Source organism: Accipiter gentilis, chromosome 10 (genome assembly GCF_929443795.1).
Source record: "Accipiter gentilis chromosome 10, bAccGen1.1, whole genome shotgun sequence".
NCBI lineage: Eukaryota > Metazoa > Chordata > Aves > Accipitriformes > Accipitridae > Astur > Astur gentilis.
The window spans coordinates 25,903,184-25,923,929 of NC_064889.1; the positions used below are offsets into that span (position 1 = coordinate 25,903,184).

General features: G+C 39.3%; 1 protein-coding gene across 3 annotated transcripts; it reads right to left on the reverse strand.

Annotated features, from left to right (window-relative positions):
• Window positions 1-287: 287 nt before the first annotated feature.
• On the reverse strand, window positions 288-20,680 carry BLM (BLM RecQ like helicase). Of its 3 annotated transcripts, XM_049813525.1 has the most exons (21): window positions 20,471-20,680; window positions 19,556-20,355; window positions 18,193-18,382; window positions 17,628-17,749; window positions 16,227-16,359; window positions 14,465-15,213; window positions 13,484-13,660; window positions 12,942-13,060; window positions 11,349-11,462; window positions 10,484-10,582; window positions 10,247-10,395; window positions 9,291-9,397; window positions 8,380-8,540; window positions 7,691-7,886; window positions 7,066-7,256; window positions 5,918-6,065; window positions 5,351-5,550; window positions 4,396-4,588; window positions 3,817-3,939; window positions 2,285-2,489; window positions 288-563 (listed from the first exon to the last, which is right to left on the reverse strand). In XM_049813525.1, exons 1-21 carry the CDS (start codon window positions 20,566-20,568, stop codon window positions 380-382), a joined length of 4,458 nt encoding a protein of 1,485 aa, XP_049669482.1. In that variant the 5' UTR covers window positions 20,569-20,680; the 3' UTR covers window positions 288-379. The 3 variants fall into 3 exon arrangements, with proteins under 3 accessions (XP_049669482.1, XP_049669484.1, XP_049669483.1); XM_049813527.1 differs by lacking the exons at window positions 288-563; window positions 4,396-4,588 and having other exon boundaries at window positions 2,391-2,489; XM_049813526.1 differs by lacking the exons at window positions 288-563; window positions 2,285-2,489; window positions 3,817-3,939 and having other exon boundaries at window positions 4,498-5,000.
• Between the last annotated feature and the right edge of the window lie 66 nt (window positions 20,681-20,746).

Consider the following 20,746-nt stretch of genomic DNA (forward strand, 5'->3'; position numbering starts at 1 on the left):
CTCAGCTATCGAGCTCTGAAGTACTTACACAAGTAGCAAGGGAGAAGAACAGAGACAAGCAAAGCTTTGGGATGTGCAGTTCCAGTAACCGCTTTTGATTTGTGGTCTCAAGCGCATCCCTGAGGTAGCTGTGAAGTAGGCTTACAGGGAATACTTTCACTGAAATAGTAGGGTTTCTAAAACCAGTCAGAACTCTATTTGTTTAGAGTAGAAAGAAAGGTCCAAATAAACTTATGAGCTTAAAAACATTTATTTAATGGGAGTTTTTGTAGTTGACAAATGTACAAGTCTCAGAAGGTTTAGCAAATGAAACAAAAACTTAATGAACAATGATTACATCTTCAGGGCTTGCTTTTATACAGTATTTACATTTGCCTAGTTAGAATATTGAATATGAAGGCTGAAGGAATTGTCTGTTTTTGGGTTTCGGTGGTGCCATAATCCCCAGCCTTCCAGCAGCTCCTTGTGAGGCACTAACACTATATGATGCTGAACTGCAGCCAGATGAAGCTGGAGTCTTTGAGCTAGATGGCCTTTTGGTCCTTCTGTACTTGCTGTAACCACTGCAAAATTCAGATAGAAGGTACATGTGTCAAACATCTGCTTTACTTGCCACATTCCCGACACCCATGGTGTGCTTACTTACATGTACACCACCCTTAGATTTTTCTAGAAGACTATGCTTTCATTTTTTTTAATTTTTTTTTTTTTTAAATACACATGGCTGAAAAAATACCTTTGAAATGTAAATCAAGTGTAGCTGTTGCTCTGGCATTTGCCTAAGGACAAGAAGCAGCCTGAATCAGGGACAGAGAATGCTGAACCAACCTGACTCCTATTAATCCAATTAGAATATCAACATTAAGTGACACTTCAGGGTCAACAGCATTTAACGACTAAGATTTTAGTAGATGGGAAGGTGAAAAGGGTGGGAGTAAAACCTACTGAGCTGGGAACTGCTGTTTGGGACAAAAAACAAAAGACCAGAACGAGGGAAAACAGGGCAGAGAAGGACACATCCTTGGAAAGAACAGACAATGGCAGAAAGCAATGAGTTTTAGTAAGGTAGACCATATTTGCCCTTTGATGATGAATGCAATATTAAAGTGGTAAAATGTCAGTAGTTAATATACCAATAAAACCTAACAGTCTTTAAAATTTAGGCATGAGTCTTCAGCTGGGGATTTTACAGAACATTTTGGAGAGCACGTTAGTATCATTTAGATACTCTTCCGAATGGCCTTAACTCCTCCTGGCTGAAACATAATGCAATTTCTATGACACACACAGACTGAATAAAACCCCATTCAAAGTATTTCAGAAATGCAAGACATAGGTTGCCTGCATAACTGCTCTTTTGTACCTCATGTTCTCTATCTCAGGTACCAAATGATGTAAAATATCTAGGCTGAGGGATAAAGTAACCTGACCATACCACAGTACAGGGAACTTTAATTCCTTTCTGTGCAAGGCAAGCTATGAGCACAGCAAACCTTTAAAAGGCCTACCTATAAAACCTACATAAGAACTTGGTGCTCAAGTTTTCTAACGTAACCTGTTTTTAAAGAGAGTTTGGGAAGGGCAGACTTTCTCCAGCCATTTCAACTTTTTTGGTTTTTCCCTTTCAGCACCGATTAATCATCATGTTTCAAAGCACAGACCTTCAGCACAAACTGCTACTACTTGAGTTACCAGACTCAGAACTACATGAACTGCTAAAATAAGGTCATCAGCTCAAAGGATGAGGCCCAGCCTGGCTCCTTCATCACCCTGTGATAGTTTGATGGTGGATCTGCCCCAGAAGCTCAAGACCATCCCGACTCCTGGATCCAAACGTTATGCTCTTGATGCAGGTGTTGTCTTGTATGGTACAATCAGAGGGAGAATTGAATTAATGAGGGATGGGGAACTAAGTTCAAATATTCCATCAAATCTTTGAAGTTTTAAGCCCTCTTTATGTTTCCAAGCACAGAATCCAGTCAGCCTGCTAATAATGGTTATGGTAGCACACTGAAATTTAGTGTCACTACTTAGCTTGTAGCAGTCAAGAGTGAGAAACAAAGGACAATTGTTAAATATCCTTCCTCACCAGGAGCTTTTTAAACAAAAAGTGCTAGAAAACCAAAGCAGAGCAGTTGTTACCAGGTACCTGGATAATTTTAATGCCATCCTTAAAGCCCATACTTACTCAGGAAAACACAGGATATAACAGTGCAATTCTGGGCTCATCGTCATCATGCTATTCTGGACAAAGAAAAGTTACGAACAACCACAAGCAACGTACCCTTTGGGATGAAACTGCTTGTTACCACCATTACTTGTCTTTTTCCTCTTTGATTCTCTGAAGTTTGGTGGCCTTTTCCTTTTCCTTCTTTGGTTTGCATTATTGCAAAAATAGCTGGAGGTGGTAACTACACCTTCTGCTTCTTCATCACTCTCAGGTGTGCCAGTGCTTCCCATGGCTGTATCCACACTTTGGCAGGCATCTTCTACAGACAGACAGCGAGTTAAAACTAACAAAATCAAGATAATTGCCTGCGCCAGTCAGAACACAGTGATTGTACCAAAACTTCTCTCCTTGCTGTTCAAAACCTCCTTTGCACAGCCTTCATCCTGGTGATGCTCCAGGCTCAGCTAAAGGTGTTTTGTAGGTTGGCGTAAAGCAAGGACAGAAGGCAGTTTTGGTTTATCTCATGACATAAAAGAATGCTGGCCAGTCCTATTTTCTCTAGCTTTGCTTCTTGTCTATAAACTATTTTGGTAACACTGGGCTTTTTGCCTTTACACTCTCTTCCCCATGTCAGCTGGAAAGAGTTATGGAATATACCATAAATACAACAGTCAGATATGGCACTTGTTTTTAAAAACAGCATCAGGAGACACCAAAAGACTCAGACAGCTCAGAGCTCCTCCTCAATCAGTCACTATCAAGAGGGATGCGATTCTTTGCACAGGCAGTAGAATAAAATACTTAAAAATCAGGTTTGTAGACATGCATTTATTCACATTGCAGTGTATGAAAGCACAGCCTCCTTAAATGTAGACATGAATCACTTTAAAATTGCAGGTCATGATGTCTAATCTGATAGCCAAGCTGTATTAAATATTCTAATTACAACATAGGCTACATGCTATGTTCATGTGAAGTTACCAGATTTACTAGTCTCAGGTCTCAATTCTCCACTAGGCTGAACTTTGTATATAAGGTTCAAAGGCTGTGCAAAGTCTGTGAAACTCTACAATTCTGACCTGATAGTTTTTTGGGGGTTTTTTGTTGGGTTTTGTTTTTTTTTTTTTTTTTTTTTTTTTTTTTTTTACACCTAGCTTCGAAAGTTCTTCACATTTGAACAAGAGCTAGTCAGTGAAGACCTGAACTTGCTGACCTCAATTACTATGAAAAATAAAAAGGTTGTAGTTATTGATTATCTGCCAGGCTACAATGTTACCCCATACATAGTAGATGCAGGTGGAAAAATATGCAGGAGGTACAAGACCCCTAGCCTTAAGGTCAGAATTTTCATTATAACTAAGCATATTACATAAGTGCCAATAACTAATAGGTTAGGAGCAGAGCACTCTGCTTAGTTCTTATTTTCCTTTTTTAGCCTTTCAGAGATATGCTGAATTTAACTAGTGAGAAGATCAAAGACCTTTGTACGTTCTGAAAGTGTGCAGTTGCTCCCTTTTTGCAATTATTAAACTGTAAGAATTAGTTATTTGTATTTAAAACAAGGTAACTTTTGAGTGAAACTTCTGATAGAGGAGAGGAGGGTACCAAACAGGAAAGTACACATGTAGGTGCAAAGTATACTAAACCTGGTTTGGTCCATCCAGAGTACTTATCCATCACTTTAATTATTTCTGCACCGTATTTTTCCAATTTGTCTTCTGTGACACCATCAATCTGCAGTAAAACCTCTGTATCAGATGACAAGGTTTCTGTAATGTAACAAAGCACCAATTAGACATGTCAAACAAACTAATTTTTTTTAAAGAGAGATCATGGTAGAGTATTCTGGAGGAAACTAATTCCTTTTAGTTCCACCCTATGTGTTATATTCGTAAGGAAGTAAGCCTTTATTCTAGTGGATTTGCTTCTATTTGGTTAGGACAAAAGCTGGTCCAAAAGTTTTCTCTGACAGTGCTTCCCAGTTTGTTTTGCAGTATGATTTCTTGGGTGGCTCTTGTACTTACCCAGCAGGACTGCTACGGCATAAACTGCAGCTCCAAGGAGTCTATGCTGTCAGCTACTTCCATAGGACTCGCTTAGTTATGTATACTTAAACCCGTTTTTGCTAAATGTTAGAAACTGTATATTTTCTGTCAGCAAAAGCTACAATTGCACATGCAGTCTACTGCCAACAGGGGTTCCAGGTAACGAAAAGCTGACATTACCTGCTATTTTCTTTAGAGTTGAAGTACTGAAAATATTGAAGTAATGCACATCAAAGACTTTCCCAAGCATTTTGCATGTGTCTGTAAGTTCCCCAAAGCACTTTTTAACCATCTCTTCTCGCTGTGACATTTTTGCTGTGGAAGCCCTTTGCTTTCTGATGGCACTGGCACTTTCTGTTACATGAAACTCCACCTGTTAAAATAAGCCAATCAATAACTTCTGTCAGGGGAGTTACTGCAGAGCCATCACTAAAACATTGATTGATAACATGGGAAAACAGTGAAGGACCAAAAAAACCCCCCGCTATTTACCCACTATAGACTTTTTAAAGTTTTTTTGTTTGTTTGTTTGTTTTTTTACAGGCTACTCAACCACCCCTAAGTTTCTTCTACAAAGAACAAGCAGAGTATACACAACACAGGGAAGAAAAATCCTGAGAACCCAATTCACAGCTAGCTTCAAACAGAGGTCACTAGGTCTAATGCTGAGGGTTCTTCTCTTCTCCAAACACAGCACTAATGCAGAGGAGACATTGCCTCAAGCAATTCTGGGACTCGTTCCATGACCTTCTTGAAGTGCATTTTCCATCAGAGCTCACCAATGACTGGAAAAAAATAGAGCAGAAAATGCAGAAGGTAGCACTGTTCCTTGTTTTCCTCCTAGCTAGCTTTTTCTGTGTTGGCCATAACTTTCCTTTCTTGTCAAGCTGGAATCAAATGGATGGGGGGAGAAGAGAAAGATTTAATCCTGTTCAATCCTCTCAAACTCACCTTTCACCTCACAACATTATTATTAGAATACTGGACTAGAAATCATGCATGTTGGAAGATTAGTTCCTGTACTTCAGCTGGTAGGCAAACTATGTTTAAACTATCCTAGGGTATATGCTACATAAAAACTGTAGCACATTCCTTAAAACAATATGTTCAAGAAAAAAAAAAAATTGTTACACACCTGTAGCAATCCATCTAGCACAGCCTGAGCTTTCTCTCCTAGAATTACATATGCTACCGCTTGGTCATTAGCTGTGATATACAAGTCTTCATCCAGTATCTTGTCCAAGACCAGTTTTCTAAACAGTCTTTCAACATTATGCCTTGAGTAGGCAGCTCCCTTCCCAAATATTCCAGACTGAATCTTTGCATTTGTCGTACCTGTACAACAGAAATCACAGGATTAGCCTGTGATTAGAAAGCCTACGTACATATGTATTTACAGACCTGTGGAAGATTCCCAAGGGTACTTCATAGTCTATGCACATAAAAACCCCACATTTAAGCACCAGAAACTCCAAGCACCACCAGAGAACTAATATTATCACTATAGCAACCTGAAACAGATTAAAGCTTTAGTCTCATTTATTTTGGATCATTTACCACCAAGAGATTCCTGGGAAGAATAATTTTGCAAAACATATCTTAATTTAAACCACTGCCGGTATTGCACAGACCTCCTGATCCTTAGTCAGAAATTTATGCAGCAAGTCTATTTAGGTGTTGTTTCTGGAAGAACAGCACTCACCTAAGAAAATGTCTACCATCATATTCAACGTGTATCTTCCAGAACCTGTATTTCTCTTTGCATTTATACGTCCCATTTGTCCACAGTGCTGTTGTACAAATCTTATAATGCTCTTCACTTCATCTGTAACATTTCTTGATTTGTAATCCTATTAAAATAGACTTAATTAGGAAACAATGTTATGTGGTTCTGTCCTAATGCAAGTTGTTACTGACAACCTTATTTGTCATTATTGAGCTTTTTCCAGTCATGAATTCATTTTGTTCCAAACAGAGAAATAGTCATTTTCTAGTTAGTATACCTACAGTGATATGATATAGTCACAGAAATTCTTCATTTGATAATACCCTGGAAAATGCAATAATACATACCAACTGATTGTATATCATCTCTATTGTGTTAATTCCATAGAGTGAGCTGCAAGATTGCTGCATGAATACTGGTAATCAAGGTAAATAATTTGGAAAGTATTCCTGTAATTATTCTGCTGCCATGCACTAGAACTTACACTTCCAATATGAATTAAAATGCAAAGACTGGACTGAATATGCATTATTCTAGCCAAATTTTGTTGCAAACACAGGACTGAGAAGCAGTATCATCAGGTATAAAACTGAGCTCAGTAACCCTTCCCTGTCTGCTTCAACAGCTATCTTCTCTTCTACTCTGTTCATGCCACTAACAAGTTTGCTTCAATCCTTGATGCACAAACCTTAATCTTTGGGCCACCTCAAGCACTGTACACCTCCTAATGTGGCACTCGTGCTATTCTGGCAGCACAAAGCTGCCTTGAAAACATCAGAATAGGCAGTGGAAGGGATTTCCCCACAGCCATTCCAGTGGATCTTATATTAGGTCCTGCCTCCTATAAGCACTGTAGCCAAGAAAAATTGACACTAAGGAACATTCTTACACCTCACTAGTCCTCCTCGGACAGAAATAAGAGCATCGTAAGTCCATGGATAGTCTGTATGATTCTACTCTAGGTTAAACCCTGGAAATAATCCAAAGCATCTAGCATCACAAAAATACAAGACATCTTATTCATTTTCTCCATTTGCCTTCCCAAATGTCATGTAACCATTTTTTAATGCAGCTAAATGCAAAATCAGTTTGACGACACTATAAATAAGAGCTATGATTTTTACCTTCTTTCTACTGCAGTTATCGCAAATTACTTCTGGGTGATCTTTACAGAAGGTGGGATTAAAATCAGTTTCCCCAAAGTAGGCCAAAAGCTGAATTCTCCGGCAATCAACTACATTCTCACAGTAGTGAACCATACTGTACAGGTTGTTAAAGTGGGTCTGTCTTGTGTAACTGTTGCCATCTTTCTCCACTGAAAAGCAATAAATTCAATTGTATTTGTTAAATCTGCACCTTTGCACTTTTATGTATTATCAGATAGACAAAACACAATATTCTTTTTTTGCTTAAAAAAAGATGAGTAGGTTAGTACAGAACTAACCTGGGACAGATTTTGCCTCTAAAGTTTTAAAGAATGGAGAAGGGAAATAAGACTAGAATGACAAGAATCAAGAGATGGATATGTATGAAGCAAAACGGTTTTGACTAAAATTAAGTACAAGTGACAAAAATCTTCCATTACAGAAAACTATTCAGGTAAAGATGCACAGTTCTCCCATTTTGCAATACCATACTATATATGGCACTTCTAAATGAGAAAATAACAGTCTAAAAATGAAACAGAGACCAGTGACTAAGTGACTTCTTTAATATTGTCTCCATTAAGTTACAAACATGAGAACTCACTTAGTATTAGTCTTCTAATTCTGGTTACATCACTGTAGCTGTAGAAGAGCAGACAGTGAGACATTTCTCCATCTCGTCCAGCTCTGCCAGATTCTTGATAGTAACCTTCTATAGATTTAGGAAGAGAAGCATGGATAACATAGCGTACGTCAGGTTTATCAATTCCCATCCCAAAGGCAATTGTTGCACATATAACCTAGGAAGCAAATAATTTGTTACACAGAGTTATGAAAGTCATTCATGCAGCACTCTGCACCGAAAACAGGCAGGTGATCAGGATTACAAAACTGCAGAACCTAGAATTTCAATTGTAACACTGCAAGACAAGTACAAAATAGCAAAAACACCTCTCCTTTGAGAAGAGCTATTCCAGACAAAGGGAAAACTCCAAATTTGAGTCTCAATATACAGTTCAGCAGTGTGCCTAGAGCTGTTTCAGAAGCCTTGTACTGCTTCAGTTCCTTCCTCCTGGAGTATCATCACTTGGTGCTGCGCTGCAGACTTTGATTTGTAAAACTCCCAGTAAGAAGATGGCTAATGTGTTTTGGCAGATCTGTTTGGATCAGTTATTCAATACTGCATCCAATTTGGCATAACGTTACACAACTTTGCTTTCATCTACTAGGCCAAGAGGGATAAAAGTGCTCTAAATTCTATTTACTTTTTTCCCCCAGTTGCTTTTCTTTTACCTGGCATCCTTCTTGATTAATCCACTTCTTTTGTACAAGATCTCTGTTGGAGTCAGCAAGGCCAGCATGATAGGCAAGTGCAGCAAGACCTTCCTTCTGCAGAATAGCTGCTGTTGTGTCACATTCATGACGTGAAAGACAATAAATTATTCCAGAGTCATCTGCGAATACATAAAAAAAAAGATTTGCGCTACAATACAGCTTTATTACCTTTCACTTGTTTTAATAGTCATACCTGTCAAGCAAATACCAACTTCTCCCTGTTGGAATAAATATAAGTGTAATGCAATAACTGCTTAATAACAAAGAAAATTAATTTTATTAATATTAGATGGTTTTGTTAGTTTTTCCTCACCCAATTTCCTGTGGTTTTGGTGAATAACTAACTACATAAATCAAGAGCTAGAGCAGTTTAGTCAAGGATATACTAGGTTACAGCCCTAGAGAAGCTATGAAGGGAGCTTGGTATAGTTGGCTTCCAGCAGCAGGAGCTGCATGACTCCAGAAAGTGAGCCTAGAAAGACAGGAATCTCTGAAGATATCTTCAAGGGAACCATAGATAAGCAGACCAACAGAATTAAACAATTAAAACAGTATGGATATTAGATGACCTTTATACTCTGAAGACACGATGCTAAAAGGTCTGGTAACCTCCAGAAAGATTACTCAAGAGCATTACCATAATTTACTTTTACATCTTAACTTGAACTCTTAACTTTAGGATGCCCATAAATCTGATTCCCATTATCAATAATATCATTTTGCCTCCAACCTGTTTTTGCTTGTAAATATATTAGTCACTTACAGAAAGGTGCAAGTTTGGGGTTTTTACACCATTATAAAAGCTCTTCCTGCCTTAAGAAGTAGTTCATAAAAATGCATGCAATCACACTATGCTGCTCAGTACTCACGTGGATGATATTTTTTAATCCATTCCAAGCAATCCATGGCCACCTTCTTTGGCTTCTTGGGCAATACATCATATTTCAAGTTATGCCTGTTGAAGCTCATTGTAAACCTAAAAGATGACATGGGTGTCATGGGTGCTTGTCAGCTTTATGGGTGCAATAATCCTTTCAACAAGCTAGGTATTGACTGGAATGTCCCAAATTCAACTAACTACTACTTGTTCTGCATTTTTTGCAATAGAATTATCGTTCCACTATGCCCACAGAGATTTACATCGCCCATACTTTGGGTCTAAAATTCCTGCATTTTTCCTGTGGCTGTGAAAAAAACCAAAGCTACATGGCACTACGTAGAAGGAAGAAATGCCCCTAAACCAAACATGCAGACAGTGATTTGCCTTGCCTTCATTTTCCTTTTGAGTACTAGCATCCACATTTGTCTGACCAAATTTGCAAAATATAGTGTCACCTCCCTCCTTCTTCCCTAAAATACATTTCTAAAATAAGAAAAATAAAGCATTCTGTTTTGTTATATTTCTATCATGTACAATGAAAAGACTACAATACAATCCAGGCCCAATGGTACCTCATTATCTATGTTACTGCAATGCTAATTAAAGAACATTTCCAGCTTTTGCAGTTTTCCAGCCATTTCATGAAAAGCACCCTAAAATACAACTTGCACATTTTGTCAGTGACATAGAAAATGTCATGATGTTAGTTTCTGTTAAACAGCTTCCTTAATCATGCAAGGAAGAGTTTGGCAAGTTTTTTTCTTCTTACTTTAATATTTTGCATATAGCTCACATTAAATTCCACGCATACATTCTCATTTAATCAGATACAATTATCTAAGTATTTCAGATGGACCTGTAATGCTTTTCTTACTTTACTAAGTTTTCCCCTCAAAATTTCTGCAGCACAAACAAATTGTTTCAGGAGGCTGCTGAGCAACTTACACTTGTGGTTTTAGCATCTCAAGCTGATTCTGAATATCCTTCTGTACTCTGGGGTTAGCAGTGGCAGTAAGAGCCATCATGGGAACAGAGTGAAACTTCTTGCGGAGCATATTCAGTCGTTTGTAGTCTTGTCGAAAATCGTGACCCCACTAGTTTAAAAACAAAATTTAAGTATAACTGAGTAAGATGCTCCAACTAAGTCTTTTGCCATTTTGAAAAACAAATCAAGGTTTTTACCTGGCTGACACAGTGGGCCTCATCAATGACAAAACGCGCTAGGAGTTTTCTGTCATAGAGATTTTCCAGGGCTGACATCAGTCGGTTGCTTGCACAAATCTAGGTACAAGATTTCAGCAGCATTAGAAAGCAAACTAACAGAGTAAAGTGTCACCCCATCTGACTAAGGATACAGAAACAATTGTTCTGTACAGTAAAGTTAATCTTGACTGCACAGGTAAAGCTTGAAGGCATAAAGAAGATAGCAATCAGCTTCATTTTAATTGACAATGAAGCAGCTGGTGTGGGATTACTGCAAGGTTCTAGGATCATCTACCCAGAGGTCCTACAATCTGAGTAAATTTAAATGACTTATGTCATGAAAGACAGAGAAAGACAATGCTGAAGAAAGAAATGTAATCAGCACACTAAACAGTCCTCTCTTACAAAGCTCTTGTGGAATAACATAATTTTTAATGGCAGCATATAATTAAGTACAAGGCAATCTTTTGACAATCACGTATGACCTTGACAGTTCCATATTTTTTCCCTGTATTATCCTATTCATAGTAGTTTAGATTCTAATAGCTACTTGACAGCAATTAGCCACTAATATGTAGTAAGATATATATCAAAATGGATGGGCATGGGATTTTTTTTTTTTATTTTAAGAATTTAGATTGTATAGACATACGCAGTTCTCATTCTTGGTTAATTACTGATTGAAATTAGTTATATCTGCACAGTCTTACTGAATTACCTAAAAAATGCTAACAATTTTTTTTCCCCAGGAGCCTACTCTAAGTTCAGTGTTTCCCCTTTAATACTTCATAGTAATCCTTCTCTTGTTGCCTCCGTGATTTTACAATTCAAATTAAATACAAACCTTCTCAGGGGTAACATACAGAAGCTTTATTACAGGATCCTTTTTTGACAATTGCATGTATATTTTTGAAGCATCAGCATCTGTTCTATCACCAGTCAAATGTGTTGCAGCAATCTACATTAAAAAAAAAAATTAAGTTTCAATATGCACAAAACAGAATAACTTCCAAATACAGTCCTACATCTAAAGCACACCAAAAAAGTACATGTATTTACTATCCTCAACGAACACATTTTAAATGCTTCTTTGTGTTATTATAGATAGCATTTGAACACCCACCATACTGTAGATATCACAGAATTTTTCTAATGATAAAATCAAAAGACTATAAGCAAAATTCTATTATTCTGCTCCCAATTCTACCAGCAGACCAACAGCTGACTTAGGGAATTGTCTGCTTTCTTTGAACTCTCTTTCCAGTAAAGAAAATAGCTGTGATGTTTGTTTATTGCTCAATACACTGTAAATTTGAGATTGAATTCAGACAACAGAGGTCTTAAGATAAGAAACAAAGTTTCCAAAAAGGACAAAAACATGGTAACACCCTCAATAACAGTGCCCACAAACATAGAACAACATAGCATCAGAAGAGGTTGAATACAACTTGGAGCAGCAATTTAATATTAAATTTGAAAGTATAAATTACTATTTATGCTAAATAGTAACAAAAGAATTGGATCCTAAGGACAAAAATGATGTAAGAATAGGTCATACCAATAGAGCCAATTCTGCCTGCTTGTCTCCTCTTCCTCTTCCAAGAGGCACCTGCAGTTCTGCAGAGAGTTAATTCCTTCTGCAGCTACAAATCCCCAGGAGTCACAGAGCCCGTTTAACTGGCTTTTACAGCCATGGCACCCCACAACACCAGAAAGAGTGAAGAGCATGGCCAAAGTGTAGCGTTGTGCAACAATCACTAAACTGTAGACAACCATTCAAGGGCCCTATCTAGTTAGACTATCAAAAACTGTACTTGATGAGGGAAGGACTTGTCTGAGCTTCAAAACCCTTCGTCATAGTCCCTTTGGTCTCATACCCCAAAACATCTCTGTATTTTTGCCCTAAAACATGTTATCCACATTTGTTTCCCTGATCGCTCAATCTCAATAATACATTAAGGATCAAAAAGACACTTCACCGAGGCAAAAGCAGTTCATAAGTGGTCAGACTTAGGAACACACATCTTCTGCATTTCTTGCATTTCTTTTCTCTGTGTATTACTTTTCTAGAAATGCTTAGCATCTCCAGAAGCCTCCTAACTCACGGATTGTTAGTGCTTATTTCTGCTACAGAGCTAGGCTGCTCCTATTTAGGTGTCCAAATACAACTCTCAGAATCTTAGAATCAGGCATCTGTACTTGAAAACTAAACTCCAATAACAAATACACACGAGCATCAATAAATTTAGCGGTTAGACTGCCAAAGTATTCTAGTTCATCTAATTTAATTCTTCCCAGACAACTTTGTGTGCCTTTTACAGCTTCCATCTAATCAATTTTTGTAGTTTATATTTGAGAGATACAAGATTTGCTGTAAAATTTCAGTTTTCTAATCCACTTATCCACAGTTTAACTAAATAAAGCTGTTTGAACTTACATCTAAAGTCTTCAGTTTCTGTACTTGATCTATTATCAGCGACCTCAGTGGAGAGATAACAATAGTGACTCCAGCAGAGACACACGCTGGTAACTGGTAGCACAAGCTTTTACCACCACCTGTAAGGATTACACAGAACACAAAAAATGTTAGATATCAAGAGGAAAGGGAGACAGTGTGGAGAAGGAGCGGAAGATGGGAGACCTATTTTCTTCCCAGTTTACAGCACTTTCAGAAACAATAAACTTTTACTAGTGACTGCCTCTAATATGATACCTATGGGATAAGGAAGAATTATCATGTGAAATATTATGGAAGGCAGAAATTCAATCACCCCATTCAAAATACCACAGTGCATACAATATTCCAGAAATCCTGCAGCCACAGGATTCAAGCAGCACAATTTATTGCCACCTCCACAAAGGCACAGAAAAAGTGAAAAGTTTGTCACAGGCCTTGCAAAAAAGAGCTTCAGGTCTTTATTTCTCAAGTGTGTGCGAGACCCAAAAGCCTGCAGCTGTGTGATGTTTGGAGATACATACCAGTGGGCATTAAGATGAAGCAATCTTCACCCAGAAGAGCAGCATTGATGGCCTCCAGCTGATTTGTCCGAAAATAGTGCAAACCAAACTTTTTGTGAAATATATTCATCATTTCTTCAGAATGGGAAAATTTCATACCCTTGAAACGTTCTAGTGCAGGGTTATTAACCAGTGGATCTAGTAGACAAAGAAAATGTACTCACAATAAGTTACAATATCAAGTTGCGCTATCCCTCTCGCAACATAAAACTGCTTCACTGTAACAGATGGCTTAGCCACAACTTCAACCCTTTAAATCTTTCAAAACCTTTCAAACTCAAATCATGACTTACTAAAAAACATTGCATTCATCTAGAATTTAAGACCAGCTGAAATGTGAATTTTGATTATATGCAAATCTCTGGAAACAAGCTTCTCACCCATGACTGTGTAAAACGCATAGTCTTTACGCTGACAAACTTCATCTCTGTCACAAACAACTATGAATAGGCTTGCTATTTGTGGGTACCTAACAGTAGGTGCTAGCTGAATCAGTGACAGAGAAGCTGATGGAAAGGGTTAACATTTTCACCTCCCCTTTTACCAACCCATTCCTACAGTAACCACAAATAATACTGACCCACCCCTGTGCTCCAGAGGGATTAGATTTGCTTCAACAAGTGCCCATTTTTGAACACTTTGCATAAACAGCTTTGTACAGCTTTGAATTAACAACTGCAGAATCATTATTTAATTAAAACACAGAAACATTCTGGTTTCCTATTTTAGCAGCTTTATCTTCCCAACAGCCTGCAACCTGCATGGCAAATAAATATTCAAGAAGCTTGGCATCACTTGGAGGAAAAAAACAGAAGATGACTTTGCAAAAAGAAATCTCCACAGAAACTGTAATCTACAGTAAGTTACTTGGCCTTAGGTTTAAAAATAAGTAAATAAAAATTTTAAATGGGAAAGACAATAATCCTAATGAGCATAATTTACCTGAACGGTTCTTTGTTGCCATCAAGAAGCTTGACTTCAGAGCAGCAGGATTTGATACAACAGCAGACCCTTTGGCTCTGGACATTATCTTTGACAACAGCGATTTGGCAGGTGGCCCTTCCCCGACAGGCTGATACGACGGCGTAGATGGCGTCTCAGGTACTGAAACATTCACCGAATTCTCCCAGTCCTCATCAAAATCATCAATATCAAAGTGATCAAGGTCAAAGCCTGTATCATTTATACCTAAACTGTCTTCTGCAGGAATGCCAGTAGGAGCTTTGCTCTGACCTTTCAGAGCTGTGCTTGTCAGAGGCCTCTCCAGCAGATGCTGGTTTCCACTGTTTCTCACCCCTGGTTTTTCATAGCAGCTGCTGTCCAAGGACATCTCAGAACAGAGGCTGAGAGAAGCTCCCTCTTTGCCATTTACCTTGAAAGAAGACAGTGCTGTAGTTTCTGGGCAGGTGATCTCCTCAGTGCTTCGCTTTGAAGCGTAAGAGGCATCCAAGGTTTGATTTTTTTTGGTAGAAAAATTGTTTGGATTAACAGTCCCAGAAAGCATAGATGGGACGTTTGTGGATTTTGGCGAGTTCCTGTCAGAACTGAAGCTCCAGTTCGGGCCAGAACACAGAGCAGCAGTACCAGGACACACAAGAGGGCCCTGGTCCACACATGCCTTCCAGTTTCTAGGAGAAGTGTTGTTTATGCTACTTTTGTTCAAAGTGACAGAATTAGCTAGCAATTTTCTCCTGGGAGAGATAGTAAGGGAAGGAAGAAAATATTTAGTCACAAGCAATGGTTTATCAAGTTCTAAAACATACATTAAACAGTTTTGTCTCTCTCCTATTAAAAATACTAACATATGGTGGTTACGTCATATTCTGTGTCACTATATTTAAAAAATATTTCAAACATATCCAGGGAAGAGAGAAAAATACCAGAACTCAGTTGAACAAAATCATTACAAAATTACTACATCTTCTCTGTGGACATAAAATAAAAGAATTCCTAATAGCAAGGAACTGATCTAGGCAAGGTAGAGCATAACAAACAAACAAAAAATCCTTAGAGGCACAAACCTGAAGTTTAAAAAGTAAAAATATGCTTGAACCAAATTATGGTTTTATGTACTTTATAAAGACTATGTCTGACTACGGTAATAAGAGAAAACAGAATAAATTAGTTTTACTGAGAACATTCAGAAAAAGCACATAGTCCCAGTCCAGTAAAAAAACAAAACAAAATCCCAAATCTCAATACTTCATCCACGTATTATGTCATCAAACCATGCAGAAGTTAAAAAAGCAGACTGCAGTAGCAATAATCAGATTGAAAGGTGACACGTACATGGATATTAGGAGAACTCATAATCACTGTAGTCAGTGATAGTGAGTCACATAGACAGAATATTAAATTAATGCCTCCTGTTACAAGAAATCAGGATGACACCTAGCAAGTTATATCACATCACTCTGCCTCTTTGGAAGTATCTGGTGCCAGTCAGCTTCCAGAGAAAAGATACAGGACTACCTATGACTCAGACTGAATGTGAAACTGGACCCTTTCTTCTGGTAGAACACTGGGATTGTTAATATTTTCAGCAGGTTTTTTTGATTTTTTTCTTTTTCTTCATTTGGTCAGTAATTTTAAGCTTTTAAAAAATCCTTCCGTATCATCTTTTCAGTGTGATGGAGACACCTGCAGGCACAACACCGCTTCACACAGAGCATGGAAATGCAGAAGACTGCTTATTAAAGCGTACCTGAGATCTCTCTGCTGGAGAAGTTCTTTTGCACAGGACAGAAACTTAAGCTCATGAAGTGGAATGGTATCTACCAGTTTACAGATATCATCCATGATGCCATAGAGTTGCTGTTCCAAATGCAAGCCTTTATCTGTTAGATGGAGTGATTTTAGCAGACAGTAATACTAATTTTTATTAGAATACGTAACAAGATGATATCACTCTCCCAAAAGACAGTAAATTGAAACAAATAAGTCCAAATAATTTACTTTCAATATATTTTTAAGAAGTCCATTCACATAAAGAAACTGTATCTGCGTGCATGAACTCACCTAGTCTACATATTTTTGCCCTTGCCTTTTAATTATCCATCTATATACATTTTTGAAACCTCATTACAGTTCTTTGAAACTTATTTCCAAAAAACATTCAAGTTTACATGTTTTGCTTATCTCAAATTACTCCTCTCCAAACACATTAAAACACCTTTTCTCAAAATATTATGTTGCAATTCTAGTCTAGAAAGCACTGTAGAAAACCTCCCACAAGTGAAACTCAGCATTTGTCACCTCATGACCTTCCCTTTAAAATTTGGTACCACTGCAAACCATCTGGATTTTGTCAATGACCTGCACTGTACCTCAAACTGCTGCTACTGGGGGTGTGCTCCCTCAGACTAAATTCTGGCTTCTGCTACACTTGCCTAACTCTGATTTACTGGGTCAGAAGGGCATCTCTTGCAACAAGCTAATGGTCCACATTGATCAGAAGTTCACTATAGGTACACTAAAGTATGACAAGATGGAGCTTGACTAAATTGATTTCCAGAACAGCATTGTTAAAACAGAAATATGAAAACACTGTTCTGGGCATTATAAACATTTTAAATGGCACTACAGAACAGCACCATAAGCTACATTTCCATATATATCTTGAGAGGATCTTGAGAGGAAAGTCTGAACCTGCAGCCTTAAAACCAGGCTACGCCACACCTGTACTTAGTAACTTTTCATTCTGTGAGTGAAACTCAGAAACATTTTAGCTCAGTATTTCCCAAATCTGTGGGAATCAAATGGAAGTGCTGGCACAGCTCCAGCTTACAGTGATGTGTCTTTGTGTCATAGCTGACTTCAGGAACAATTTGGTTGATCCGTGCTTTTAAGTCTTGAAAAGGAGGTCTGTGCCATATCACAGACTGGTACTGACAAACCCAGAATCAGGATCAGACAACATCCCTGCATCTACACAATGTATACAAAACATCTGAAAATCCTGTATGAGACTCAGTCCTCTGCTTCCTTGTCCCCATCAGTCAACTGTTAGTTAATGCTCTCAGATTACATGGGATACACAGGAGAACAATTAGTTGCAAACCATCCCCAAAATCTGAGGCATAAAATTTCAAAATGTTTCGTGTACCTGCATCCTCCGCACTAGGATCACTGTCAGCAACAGGCTGCACTGTGGCAACCTTCCCAGGCTTGGACTCAATGCTGCTAGCTGTGGATCTTCCACCAGTAGGAGATTCTTTGAAAATATTACTAACATCAAAAGAAAAAGTCATTAAAATACAGGTATGTATAAATCAAGGCATTTCCATAAAAGAAGTTTATCTTTCAGAATAACAGCATTTAAGATGTGTGTAAAAGATAAACAAATTTGTTAAAATCCAAGTAGCTGAGCAGTTTGCCACTCATCCTACATGCCAACATGTAGACTTTCTTCAGTAATTTTTTTCTCCTCCCACTACAAAAGGAAAAATAACTCTTTTTTTTTCCCGAAGCAAAAGCTACCTTAAACATTGGCCATAAAAAAAAAGTATTTCATAAAACATTAATAGCAACTGTCAACTGCTGACTTGCCAAGCAACAGACACAATCAACACAATCTGTAACTTTTTAACAAGCACTGGTTTCATGTCTGTTTTCATACTTTTTAAAACCATCCTAAAGACAGACAGTTTTATCAATAAACTTTGTTTTACCTAATGTTTTTTACAGAAGGTGAGAAGGAAGGCAGCTCTTCTTCAGGGGAAGGCGGAACAGTATCTAAGCAATCATCCTCTTCAAGTTCAGTGCCTGCAAACAGGTCGATGTCAGCCTCATCCTGTTCTGGGGGGCTGTTTTTCTCATCACTGCTTGTCTTCTGGCTCTCACCACTTTTATCATTAGAAGCTGAAAGAGAAGTGTATTAATATTGTTGGGTAACACCGTAAACTCATTCTGCTATAAACAAAAATGCAATGGAACACTGGAAAAAAATTAATAGCCAGATTTCAAAACACTCGTTTAATACAGTTTCTGACTTCTAAAAGAAAAAAAAAATAATTATTACTGCTCCCTTTTTCTCCCTCATTAAAAACCAATGGACAAAACCCCAACAAACCCTCTTTTAAGTGGAAAAGTTAAACAGCTTGCCTATTGTTACCTTTCCCTATCAGAAAAGAAAAACTTAAGAGGTATATTTTCCGGCAAGAGATTTTATAGAAAACTATTGTTATATTAAATACTAGCTTAAAAAGAGTGTAGACTCATTGGCTAGCATAGTCCCTATATTGGAATTAGAAGGTAAATTTACATGTACCTAGGAGAAATCCTACTAAGAAAGGCCAATATCATTAACACATTAAAATGCATTTCACGGAAAGTGGGGGAAAGGTAACAAAATAGTCTTAGGAAGAGAAATACAGTTCACAAATTCTTTCACCACTTAGTGTAACAGCAGCATCACAGAATACTGTTGCATATTGTTCCGTTGCATAAACATTTCATTCCACAAATAAAGATCAAAAGTTTCAAAGCATAACAGGTAAGCCATATAAAATAGAGAAGCTACATGGAACACAGGAGCTACCAAGGAAGGACTCTCACTGATAGTCATGAACTTTTTGGTCATAATCAAGGGCTGGAGATATTTTCGTGGGGGTTTTTTTGTTGGTTTGTTTTAAATTGAAAGAGATCTCTTTTTCTGGTTTAATATTTCTCATAATTACATTTAGGTGTAAGATGACTTTATGTCTCTTTTGTATGAATTTTAAAAATGCTTCTTTCTATAACATCCCTATAGATTATTGCTCTTCATTTCTGGAATGCCATATGGGATTCAGTCTTGCAACCCCAATACTACCATGTAGACCAGCTGCTACTTCTGCTGCAGAGACAATGCTCCACTATTTGCAACCCTGCACTTTCACAAGCTGTAGTTACCCAGATTAAATCCATGTACCCACAACTGCTCATCAGATATGAGCGTGCAGCTCCCTCCAATTTCTGAAAAATCAAGCCCTCTGTGTGCAAACACAAACGTAATTTCTTCTAGCTCATTGGTACTTTAAAATAAACTGTTACCTGGGTGAGCCTCTTCCCCATCATCATCCAAAATCACATCAGCTGATAAATTCTCCCAAAGGATCTCACCCACAGCCTTGTTACCGCTGCAGGGAGCTGAATCCTCAAGACAGATCAGAGATTGCTGCGACAAGGGTTGTCGTTCAGCCTCTGGAGAGTTCTCCCTGCACCCCGAAGCACCATGGCTGCAAGGCCCCGTGTTGTCACCCACGGTCCCGGGAGAGCCAGGCAGCTCATCCAGGCCAGGGTTTGACCTCTGGGAGGCCTTGCAGGAGGCCTGCTGCCCTTTGGGGGACAGGACCGGTGGCTCATCCAGGCCAGGGTTTGACCTCTGTGAGGCCTTGCAGGAGGCCCGCTGCCCTTTGGGGGTCAGGACTGGCGGTCTGCAATACTTCTTTTCGATTCTTGACAAATCAAAGTCGTCCATGTCATCCCACTCATCTTCTATGGTAATGACAGCGCCGGCCACAGGACTAGGCACGGCCTCCCGGGCTGGAGCACCCCACAGCCCCTCAGTCACACTCCTCTTTCCAGAGGCCACGGGGACTTCTGACACCTCCTGAGACCTGGCAAGCGTTGGGCTCACACAGTCCGGCTCGAGGCCCTGTCCACGGGGACTGGCTGCCACTGGAAAGAAATCCTGGATTTGGGTTTTCTTGTCCTTGGAGGCAGGGAGGGGCGAGGTGAGTGCAACCAGGGAAGTGTTAACGTCTTTCTCCCTTAACGCAGAGGCGGCAGAGAGGCCCCGAGGCTCCCTGGGCAGGGCACCAGCCAGGGAGGTCTTCTTGAAGGTGAAGCCCCTGCAAAGAGAGGAGCCCCGCGTCAGCATCTCGGACGCCTCCCGCTCCCCGGTGAGCTCGCTGCACCGGTAAAGCTCTGCCGCCCGCCGCCACCCCGAGTCCCCGCGGTACTCACGCCGGCCGGTTCCGTGGCGGGAGCGGCTTGCTGAGGGCGCTGCGGGCCGAGTGGAGCTGCAGCTGCTCCCGCAGGTTGTTCTGCGGCACGGCCGCCATGGCGGGGAGGGACAGGGCCACCCCGCCGGCAGGGGGCGCTCTCCGCGACGCGGGTCCGCGCTCCCCACCTGCTCGCCTCCGCCGCGCGCCCCCTTCGCATTCGGCGCCAAAAGGCCGCCGGCCCCGCCCATTGGGTAGACGCGCCGGGAGCGGAAGTGGCGGCACGGCGCTTCCGTTT

Excerpts from the sequence above, each read along its gene's own strand:
- BLM (XM_049813525.1), bottom strand. The coding sequence starts at position 20,568 with ATGGCGGCCGTGCCGCAGAACAACCTGCGGGAGCAGCTGCAGCTCCAC. Across the intron at positions 10,583-11,348 it reads TGTATGTTACCCCTGAGAAG|ATTTGTGCAAGCAACCGACT; the intron begins GTTTGTATTTAA and ends TCTTGTACCTAG. Across the intron at positions 3,940-4,395 it reads AACTCTAAAGAAAATAGCAG|AAACCTTGTCATCTGATACA; the intron begins GTAATGTCAGCT and ends GTTACATTACAG.